This window comes from Aplysia californica, unplaced genomic scaffold (assembly GCF_000002075.1).
Source record: "Aplysia californica isolate F4 #8 unplaced genomic scaffold, AplCal3.0 scaffold00584, whole genome shotgun sequence".
NCBI lineage: Eukaryota > Metazoa > Mollusca > Gastropoda > Aplysiida > Aplysiidae > Aplysia > Aplysia californica.
Window position 1 is genome coordinate 310,738 of NW_004797854.1, and position 12,185 is coordinate 322,922.

General features: G+C 35.7%; 1 protein-coding gene across 1 annotated transcript in view; it reads left to right on the forward strand.

Annotated features, from left to right (window-relative positions):
• The window catches only part of LOC101845644 (leucine-rich repeat-containing protein 74B), a gene marked incomplete at its 5' end in the record, with an annotated part of 61,230 nt that overhangs the window by 6,538 nt on the left and 42,507 nt on the right, over window positions 1-12,185 (forward strand). The window contains 4 exon segments of the mRNA XM_013087402.2: window positions 1,390-1,497; window positions 4,629-4,722; window positions 6,652-6,701; window positions 7,217-7,298. Of these exon segments, the coding sequence (XP_012942856.1) occupies window positions 1,390-1,497; window positions 4,629-4,722; window positions 6,652-6,701; window positions 7,217-7,298 (334 nt within the window).

Here is a 12,185-nt window from a genome sequence, read left to right on the forward strand (position 1 = left end):
AGAGAGAGAGAGAGAGAGAGAGAGAGAGAATGAGAAGGGGAGGAGGGAAAGGATCATTATTGAAACATAGCGTAAGATAAAGAAGGCTAGTTTAGAGATTTGAACCATTGATATCAGCGCCACAGTGAATCATTGTGTGTAACCGAGGGGTTTACTTAGTAATATTCTTTAAAGTTCCGAAAATATTCAGGAAGTTATTCAACAGAGGCTTTGTTTGGAATGTTGAAATATTTCTTCTTTTTTCATTTGTCGTAATGAAAATATCATAGGATTTACAAGAAACAAAGCAATTATTTGAACGTTTTCTGCTACTCGTTCTTTCCTTTTGGAAGACTTGTTTTTTAAACTATTTTTGATTCACAAAAAAGTACATATCAAAATAGTCGTAAAAGACATAAAAACATTTCATAGAAGTCTGATTGTTTGTTTTTTTTCAGTTAGTTTAACATTTCTCAAAAGGTCTCCTGGTTCACTTAAAGAGTCGTCACATCATTCTGAGACACTCATGAAGCTCAATAAACTGTCTGAACACTCCACTTTGTTAAAAGCCAGATGAAAATGTCACAAGCGAAAGCGCAGTAGTGATCAGCAAATAACCTGACGCTTTGACCTTTTTTTCTGAGTAATGTCCTCCCCTTGTGTTTTGTCATGCTGAAGACTAATGTGTGCATTACATTAAAACAAAACAAAACAAAACAAAACAAAACGAAAAGAAAAGACACTAAACGACCCCCCCCCCCCCACAAACCAACAAAATAGAACTAAAAACAGTAGGCAATATGAACGTAAGAAGCAAGTGCAGTTGTAATCTTTGAACTTTCCTCTCCAACAAAAAAAAAGAAGGAAAAAAGGCTTTTCCAATAGCTGCTAACTCACAATGGAATTCCTCTCACTGAAAGACGCTTACACTGACCGCATTGAAATCTGGTCTGAAATACATTAATATTTATTTAACATCCACTGTACTTAACAGTTTGATTGTTTTACCAACAACATATGTGGTCAGTAGCCATAGTGGATGTCTTTTTGTGAATGCCTTCTTTGTCATTTTATTATAACAATATGTAAAATAATATACCTTTGAAAGAACTGTTGTACGTTGAATCGAATCTTATTTTCTTGTAAATCGCCAAGAGCGACCATAGAGTGAACGCGATAGAAATGAGTATTAGGATTATGATTATGATGACATTTATTTAGTATCAGTATTATTATTATTATTATTATTATTATTATTATTATTATTATTATTATTATTATCATTACTGTTGCTGTTGTTGATGATGATGTTGTTATTGTTGTTGTAGTTATTAATACTATTATTATTGTCTAATTGTCACTACTAGTACTGAATTATCAATAGTATCCTATTCCTCTCCTCTCTACTAGGGCAACAAAAAGGTGAAGAGCCTTGACCTTGAGGACAACTGGATCGGCGCAGACGGGGCAGTAAGCATCGCCAGCATGACCTTGGGAAACGATTGCATTACTGAGATCGTGAGTACCGACTTTCGTTCTGCGTTGGTTCATTCTTTTTAGAAAGAACTTCGATTAAGTTTCATTTTCTTTATATTTTGAAAAAATATGTTACCAATACTATTACTGTTATTTATTATTATTATTATTATTATTATTACATTATTATTATCATTATTATTATTATTATTATTATTATTATTATTATTATTATTATTATTATTATTATTATTATTATTGTTATTATTATTATTATCATTATTATTATTATTATCTTATTATTATCAACATTATTATGACTATTATTCTTAGTAGTAGTAGTAGTAGTAGTAGTAGTAGTAGTAGTAGTAGTAGTAGTAGTAGTAGTAGTAGTAGTAGTATATTTATTAACAACATTATTATTATTACTTTTATTATTATTATTATTATTATTATTATTATTATTATTAATATTATTATGATTATGTTCATTATTGTTATGATTAATATGATTATGATTATTATGATTATTATGATTATTATTATCATCATTATTATTATGATTATATGATTATTTTTTTAAATTATAATGAATATTTGATTTTTGTTTAAATTGAAATAATTTATAATAGTTTAAAAAAAAATAATAATAACAAAATAGTAATAGTGATAATAATAATATAATAAAACTAATAAAAATAATAATAATAATATTAATAATAATAATAATAATAATAATAATAATAATAATAATAATAATAATAATAATAATAATAATAATAATAATAATAATAAAAATAGTAATAATGATAATAATAATAAAGTAAAGTTGTTCCCGCATCCGATCCGGACATTCATGATTGCCTTGTTAGTGAGACAACTTCCTAAGCCTTCGGCATATTGTGGTAGGGTGGCCACTTCCTTTATCCGCCGCCTTTACTTCCCCAACTCGAAGTAAGATACCAATTACTGCGGGGTGGGCAGGAGGAGGCTAAAAAAATCAGTGCCCGAACCAAGGCTCGAACAAGGACTTTCCGCTTCGGAGACAAGCGCACTAACCGTACTACTACTACTACTACTACTACTACTACTACTACTACTACTACTACTACTACTGAACAATCGTAATAATTATTATATTACTATTGTTTTTGTTATTTCTTATTAGTATATTACATTTTTATGTGGGGTAGGTGTGGGCGGTGTGATTGTAACAGGGAAAAAGGATGGGGGCTTTTTAATCAATAGATATGACTTGAATCCACAAAGATACGTGTCTTCTAGGATGAGTTTAATTTCAGCATAGATTATGACGTCTTAAAAGTCCCCAAGTTTTGCATGTAGAAGACCAATACTTCACGTTGCACAATGAGGCAAAAGTAAAGGATGGTGTGTCACACGATAAACTGTTTTATATAAATAATTAACTTTTTATCTGCAATTAACCTAGAGTGTAACTCAGTCGGTAGAAATAACTACTTATTTTTCTAGTATACCCCTGCGTTTTGCGCAAATGGCTTACAATTAACTCTTTCGAAATTCAAAATCAGGCTTATCGTTGAAATGGAAAAGAGGTCAGTTCTAAACGTAAGCAATGTAAATTCTGGTCGTGCGCCTGTCAAGATTAGAACCTGCGAAGGCGTTAATTGGCTTTTGTAGTAGTTGGCTCTCCGGGGGGATTTTTGCTTGCGTATCTGCTTTTTGCCGTTTGCTAAAACAGAACTCCACATTTTTTAAAAAGTGTCACGATGCGGTGGAATCAGACGTCTGTCAATTTTTGGGCAAATAAGGTGATTGGTATCATCTTATGGCTTGTTCCTTTTCTTTGCTTTCTGTGAAAAATAAATACAAAAATATCTTGAATAGAAATCAAGATACGTGTGATTGAAGGAGGTGGAGTTCGCCCGATGAAAGAGATACAATTAGCGAGAAACTGGCCGCCAAAGTGTAGTGACTTCCAAAACTGGAGAGTCCCTGGAAACTGGAAGTATACATTTTTTTGTGCCTCACATCAACGTCTCTCGGTAAAATCCACACAGAATTGTGATTTTTTTTTAGGACGTAAAAAGTTTTGAGCCGAAGAAAAGAATTTTCCAAAAAATGTTCAACAGCCATAAACATCCCGGTTTCTTTGATTTCATTTATTTTTACGAGTGTCTCGTAAATCAGTTAATGTGTCATTTAACTGAACATTCCCCTAGGCAAAGTTAAGAAATTCGAACGAGCAGCTTCATTCATCTCAATGACGTATATTGCGACAAAAACCCGTATTGTTTTATTCTGACGCACAGGGTGTTTCATATTAATAATAATATGCTCACATCCATACACCTACACTGTTAATTGATTAAACGTTTGCAAGCTGCTCAATTTTTATAAGCCCAGCTGGAGAGAGAAAAAAAAGTTTCCTCCTTTAATACATTATACAGAAATCATTATGTATATTTTTTTGGTATATGATGACCTTCATTATTTTACTTCAGGCCCCAGTGGCTATGTGAGAAGTGAGTTCAAATTCAAAAGTAATGTCAAGCAAGTGTCGATGACACCGGATTTAGAAGGGTTGTCACAGGGGAGTGTCTATTAAGCAAGACACAACAACCCTAGCTAAAAAAAAAGGCCCTGCACAAAGGAAACTAGCATGCATGTTTGTGGATTTGTTTTTGTATCGGTGTAACATGTATTTACGTATGTATTTGTGTATGTATGTATTTCTCATTGTGTATTTATATATCTTTGTTTGTCATTGTAACTCAAATTTCCACAATGGGTCAGTCAAATGTAATATTGTATTTATTCAGTATTATCATTTTAGCAATTAAAATTTTAATTTTTATGGTAAATATACCTCCACCACATGAAATAGATACCCCACATTAAGAAAATGCATTTTTATTAATTTAAAAAAAAAAGAAAAGAAAAATGAGGGTACGTGAACAGCGAGCTGACGTTACATTAACCGCCATCTATTCACAGAACAATATAATAAAGGATACAGCAATCTAATTTTCAAATGATAGATAAAGAAAGCATGTCTTATACGTTTTTAAGAGTTTTATACTTTCTTTCCTTTTCCCTTTGAAACATGTATCCCTACTGAACTGATCACGCTATTATTCTTTCTACACTGTGATGATAAGAGTGAGATTATCTGTTACATAATTTTTATACAGAATATTTCAGAAAACAGAATAGGTACAAAGGGGATTCGTGCGATCTGTGAAGCTTTGGCGGAGAACAGAACGATCAGAAAGCTGGACGTTTCAGGTAAACAACATTTCTTAAGTATGCAGTTTGAAAAGCAGCGGGTACATATTCTTTTCTGGTAAAAAGAAGGGAACGGGTTTTTTAAAAGACGGATTTGTTCTATCAAGGTACAAAGCAATCAGGGATATAAGAAACGAGCATATTTAAGGCTTCGTAAAAGGATTGGAGCAGACTACATTTTTGTAAAAAGAAGAGAGCATATCATTAGTCTTTCGTAAAAATAAGAGAACAGATTAGTTGTTGTTTTTTTTTAGACAAATTTATTCTCATCAAGAAAGCAAGCAGTCAGGGACATTTTTTTTTAATCGACTCGCTTTAACTTTTCATAAAAAGAAAGGAAAATTTTTCTTTAACCCTCAAAGTTTCGACGAGCTATTTAGACGACCGTAAGTTTTGTTCTGTGGCGTTGCAGCTGACTTCATCGTTCGTTATTTGAGTCGTTATTTCGGTTTGTTTTCTTAGTTTTTTTTATATCGCCAACTTTATAAACTTTTCATAGAATAATTATTTCTACCTCCTGTGTACATTCTACTTTCTGAAAATGTGTAAGTGTGTTTTGTTTGTTTGTGTTTTTTACTCGCAACAACATGAGGTCGTATTAGCGCTCGGAATAACAATTAAGCTTTAATCAGTTTGATAGGAATTCATTTTGAATTTTGCCTGGGTGGAAGTCGAAGGCTACTTTTTACCGATTTTATGCCCGCCAAGGGATCTTTAACGAGCGCAACTTGCACACACAATCGTTGAGATTGTTTCAAACATATCCGAGAAAAATAGGGGTTAGATCTTACCTGCCTTAAGATCAGGGATGTGGGCGAAAGAGTACAATAAGACGGAGCCCCGGGGGGGGGGGGGGAACAATTTGGGGGGGGGGGGGGGGCCAATAGTGTAGACAAAAAGCAGACGACAGCACAGGATTAGAGAGCAGGAAAAGAGGTAAAATTAGAAATGTTGTTAGAGAAGAAAATGTTCCATCACTGTCAGGTTTCGAAACCGGGACCTATTGAATGAGAGGCGAAGACCGTTCCTCCAGACCACGAAAAACTCAATTTTAGGTGCATAGCTTCTACGTTCTCGGCTGCCAATTCTCAAGCATGTTCAACCGTTTGTGGGGAAATCATATAATTTTTCCTGACATCATAAAACTGTTAGCGACGCGTGGGGAGTTAAAAGACAAAATAAATGTATTCTCTTTATGTGTGTTTGAGAAATAGAAAGAGAATAGGGAGGAGGAAAAGACTGAAGATGGGAAAGAGAGAGAGAGAAAGAAGAGAAGGAGGAGAAAAAGAGAGAGAGAGAGAGAGAGAGAGAGAGAGAGAGAGAGAGAGAGAGAGAGAGGGAGAAAAGGAGGGAGAAAATTACCTCCACACATTTTTAGATAAACAACGTTTGAGATCTCCCCATGCCTTTTGTTCTTTCCTTTTCTTTTCTCTTCCTCTTGTTCATATAATTTTCTTTGTTTTGCGTATTACGAGCAAACAGTTGCCCACTTGTGACTGACTTCAATTTTATTTTTATTATGGCTTGAGAAAGAAAGGCCGTAACGCATATCGTTTGGCATGAGGGTACACGCGGTTTTCTAAATAAAAACAACCCCCCCCCCCCCCCCATATCGATCTTTTAAACTCCTTATGAAAAATGATAAATTGAGCTTTCAGTAATCAAAATAACATCCTCTTCTAAAATACTAAATTAACGGTTTTGAACATTTGCAGAAATAACTGTTTAAGCACCCATAGACTGAAGATTGCAGCAAAACGCAACGTATCTGCTATGCTATGTCGTCTCTCCTAAATTATGGATGTTACCATTTCTTTCTGAGACAGCATAATTTAACGACGTTGTCATTATGGAGTTCCAAATCCTGAAAATGTTTCAAAAGAGTTGTAAATCAGAAAACTATTTCTATTTTCTGTTTTTATATTTTAGGAAGCAATCTTTTCGACCACGACGCAAAATACATAGCCATGTTGTTGGAGGTAAGAGGGGTATATTATTTTCTAATTTCGACCACCACCATCATCATCATCATCATCATCATCATCATCATCATCATCATCATCATCATTTTGTCAAAAAGTGAATTGTTCTGAGATTAAGAGGTATTTTCTTTGTATTGGAAAAATGGTGAAATGGTGTAGGTTTAACACCCCTATCAACACTGCTGGGTTATGTAAGAGGCCAGACCTCCAAGTTTAACGTCCATCTCCAAAAGGACCGAGGCAAGTGAAAAATGTATGTAAAGTGCCTTTCCCGAGGACGCAATGTCGGACCGAGCAGAGGTTCGAACCTCTTTGTATGTTAACAGGTAAAGAGCAGTATTGCTTAACATAACCATGTTATGGATATCTGTACAATCTTTTAAGGCGTTTACAGCCAAAATATAATTCACCCGTTTTTGTTCTATTGTAACAAGAAATGCACCGACGTCAGTAGTACGAAACTGTATAAGATAATGTCTCTTGTCCTTCTTTTTTGTACTTCTCCTTGTCAGTCCAACTTTTGTCTCCAAGAGCTGAAGGCGAGGAACAACAAATTTGGAGAACTGGGTGGATTATACCTAGGACCTGCTATAGGTAAATCATAATATTGTGTGTGGATTCGCGATGAAAGCAGACGCTCGTCAAAATAATGAAATAATTGAGGAAACTGGCATTTTCTCGGCAGTTAGGCTAATTTTTAAAAAATAAATTTTTAACAATCATTTTTTTTTGCTCAACATCTTTGAAGTCTATTCAAGAACACATTCCTGTGTAGATTTTACTGAAAAACCTGATTAAAGACACAGAAATGTAAGTTTTCAGATACCACGGGCTCTCAAGCTATGGAAATAACCAAACTTTTGGCACCCATTTCCTCTCTAATTAACATTTGAAACAAAGCGACCTCCACTTCCTTCAATTGCGGATGTCTCAACTTCTATTCAAGATAAACAGCTGATTTTGTCATTGAAGACAAGGCAAATGAACAAGCCCTTAAGATTATACGGTAACTCCTCAAGCCCAAAAATTGACGAGCGTCTGATTCCACGGCATCTTGACACATAATTATGAGCCGTGTCGTGAGTGATAATCTGCCTCCCTGTTGAAGTATTCATAGTTGTGAATGAGCAAGACATAAGAGATCCTACTGAGAAGGCTTTCCTGATATTTGCTTTTCATTAGAAGCTGACAAATAATCTGTAAATGTTCATGTGCGTGTGCCTGTATTTGTGTTTGTATGTATGTGTATGTGTGTGTGTGTGTGTGTGTGTGTGTGTGTGTGTGTGTGTGTTCGTTTGTGTGTGTGTATGGTGTGTGTTTGTGTATGTGTGTGTTTAAGTGTGTGTGTTCATTGGGGGGGGGGGGAAGGTCGTGTTTGTTTTTATTCAAACTTTCCCAGTTTTGACGTCTAGTAGATATTTGACAATAAAAAAAGAAAAGAGTTTGGCAGAAAGCTTTTAATCTTCGTGAAAAGAATTATTAACATGAGAAATGACTAATATTATACGCGATGTCATTGTTGTTCTGTCTACCCTTTCTTCTTTTTTTCGTTTCCACTATTTATTGTTCTCCCTACCCTCCTCTCCCCCTTTCCCTCTTTCCCTCTCTCCCTCTCCCCCTATCTCCCTCCCCCCCCCCTCTCTCTCTCTCTCTCTCTCTCTCTCTCTCTCTCTCTCACTTTCTCTCTGTTCCTCTGTCCCTCTGTCCCTCTGTCCCTCTCCCCCCTCTCTCTTTCACTCTCTCTCTCTCCATATACCCCTCTGTCTCTGTCTCTGTCTCTCTCTTTATCTCTCTCCCTCCCCCCTCTCTCTCTCTCTCTCTCTCTCTCCCTCTCTCTCTCTCTCTCTTTCTCTTTAACGATCTCTCTTACTCGATGTATATCTCTCTTCCGCTTTCTCCGGATCATGCCTTCTTCTCTTTAGACCCCAGTCTCTCTTTCCTCCCGATCTATTTCTCTCTCTACATTTCTGTGTCTCATCTTTCACTTCTCTGCGAGGAACGAGGAAGTGTTTGTTCATAGATTTTGAAAAGTGCCACCTACACCCACAACTTCCATTCTGGGGGATGGATAACAAGACCTCCTTATCAGCCCACAAATAATGCTCACATCACACGAAATAGCCAATACCACCCCACTCCATTTAATTGTTTTCTGTTCCCCCTCATCCGAACAAAATACCACGTACTATTATGTTAGCAGTAAAAAAACAAAAAACAATAATATTATTCTGTGTTAAATAGAGCTGTGCTCGTTCGACTTTACTATTCTATACTCACGATGTTTTGGGAATTCACAGCTGTTCCAAGCTCTCCAGAGCCATTCGAATGATGGATGATTTTAAATATTTGTTTAATTTTATCAGAGATCAAGCATTGTAAACGTTTACGCTGATAGGTCTCTCATTTAATTACTCAATATTTTGAAAATAATGTATTTTGTCTCCTTTTTCTCCACCTGTTTTAAAATTAAAGTGTATTATATCTTTCAAAAAATGCAGGTAAGTACAACAATAGTTTGTACTTGATGATTACGAGATGAGGTAAGAAGTGAAACCTTCCCAGGTTATAAAATATGTCCCTAAGAAGTATTCACTTCTATTCACAGTTCAGTGCGTAGAACATGAAGAGAATTTTATTTTTGAAGCGCAATGAAAGGGTTTTTGTTATTGTTGTCTATTTGCTTTTGTTGTTATTTCTTTTTGTAGTTCTTTTTTGAAGCTTTTTAGTTTAGTTTTAGTAAAGACTTTTACAGCGCTCGCAACTGCATGTTAAGGTCATATGAGCGCCAAGGAGTGGGTGTCAACAGAGAAGTCTTTAAAGAGAATCAGACTTACTCTGCTCACCTCTCTAGCTTAAACAGCACAAGGTCTGCTTCGACTATCAGGACACCCCGGAAATAGCAGGTCACAAGAGAGTGACAAACATACAAAAGAAGTAGAGGGAAACGACAATAGTAAGCAGGGGCGAAGCGTCTATATAATCAAATAATTACTGCTTCCCTTTCTAATTTTGAAACATTGTCGCTGTCAAATTCATCCTTAAACGTAAACCTCATAAATTAAATGTCAAAAGACGTTCGTAATCAACAAATAAAGTGAGGCTGGAATAGAGTTGAAGGGAACATGTGCATGGCAGTCAAAGCTGTTTCATTGCCACATATACCCTGTTCACCCCTTTGGGGCCACAGTTAAAATCAATCACCAGCCCTGATTAAGTAAGCTAACTAACACTGGTCGAGTCTACCTCACAAATGTGAGGGGAACTAACTCTTAATAATCTCTTGACTGCTGCTTGTGCTTGTTTTTTTTCCTCGACTTTTTACCGTCCTATAATCAGATCGTGACCTCGATTATGAAACCAGCTCCTGGCCGCGAAAGGCTAACAAAAACAGCCAAATGTGAAATTTAAAAAATAATAATTGTCATGTTCTACCAAAGAGTTAGACTCACTGGTAGATCTATAACATATAGATCTAGTACTGACATCTCTGCTTCTTTGCTTTATGTTTATGTATTCACATCTAAAGTTAAGTTTAATTTTAGTGGGAACTGATATTTAATAAGATACTTTCCCGATTATTTTGGCGGTTGAACATACAATATGAATTCCGGATTTGTTTTCATTCACAACTCAGAGTCGCCGCCTCGAGTAAGATTCTTGTGTGATATCTACAGGCCCTATCTGGTCCCACTTCACTTTGATTACCCTGTCAAACAAGTCAGCCTTCGCCCCTGATAGTAAGGACTAGGAAAGAAAAAGCAGCAGTTCCCTGTTGTAGATCAGGCACAGTTATGAGGGTGACATGATGAATCAGCCCATTTACAATTCTACTGTGCTTGAACGAGAAATGTCCCCCCTTTGGGAATGCCCTAAAGACACTTCAGTCAGTGGCACTGCCCCGGGGGTTTTTGAAGTTTTTTTTCCCAGCCTGTGGATAGTAAGTGAATGTTGAATGGTAGAAGTTGAGGCGGAAAAAAAACTAACGACATTAGCATAAATCATGTTATTCGAATAGCGTGAATAGTGTTATTACACTTCGAATCGTCGATGAAACTGTTCTTCCTAAAAATCAGATCAGCGCTAATGTTTAATCTTTGACTTTACGACTGCTCTTTCGAAATGAGTGGATCCTGAATCTGTCTTGCTTGCAAAAGATGACAAGGAGCCTTTTTTTTCTCGCCACACTGGAGTCTGTTCTGTCACGAAATGGTCAGACTCTTTGCGTAGCACACAGGAGATGCTTTTTGAAAGAGTTAAATCATTTAACTCTTTGGAGACACACATTCTGGCATTTCAACCACTCGTGAAGACGTACTCTTTTTTTGGGCACTTAAAAAAGAAACATAACTACGTATTTGTACAGATAATTCAATTCTGTTTTCTTTATCTTAAACTTTAAAAATGCAAGCTACAACACGCATTCAATGAAATGTGCAAATTCATGTTTCTGATTTGTGTTGTACAGTTTGTAAGATGACACAACTTGGGTTTTGGTCTGTTGTCGGACACATAGCTACTTTAGAATTACAAACTTCTGTCTGAATTTTTTTTTTGCCGCTTTGAGTTACTAAGAACATGAGGTCAGAAACCAGAAGTTAATCTGCCTAATCAAAATTGCAAGATTATTCGGAATCGTCTTCAAGATGTTCAAAGAGTAGCATTCAAAAAAGCTTGGCGTGTTGTGAAACTCAATTTTTTTAACGTCCAATTTCTCAAATCTTGGTTCTGAGCAGATAGAGCTTTGTAACGCTATGCTAGCGATATGTCTCCGCTGTGTCCATAAAGAGCCAAGGTTGACTGTTCAGTGAGATTCTTCAGACCATAGAAGATCTCTCTATCAGTCCCCCGGATGCTGTCTGCTACCTTACGTGGGTTAGCCCTGCCTGACAAACAAGATTCAAAACAATCTACCTTCTAAAATATAACAATAAAACAATTTCAGACATAAAACAATTTTCAAACATTCCCACCTGCTGTGTCGACGACGAAGGGGTGATGTGTGTCTTGTAATCTCTTATTTTTCCCCCTATCTTTTTCCCTTTGCCTTAAGTTCACTGACCGGACAGAATATAAAAATTGAAAGTAACCTGTAAGTGGTCGAGGAATATCGACTTTGTAAAACTGCAGACGTCTTGACAAAACAACTGAAGACAGCTGTTTGGCAAGGAGATTGGGGGTAATCTGAAAGAATAATAAAGCAGAATTTGTAAAATCACCAATGTCTTGAAACAGCAATCCAAAAATAATTGTTTATGAATGAGAATGGAGTATGGGGTGCCATGTCACAAATAGTACAGGTCTCTACTTCTGACCTTGATTGTCTGTTCTTTAGTTCCTGCTGTGTTTCTAGATTCAAGACCCAAACACTTTGAAAAATTTCTATAACTATTGCCTGTCACTGAGAATTTTGTTATAAAAAAGACACATGCTTTAAAAAATATATTACATATACATAATACATTTTTTTAAATATATTTTTTA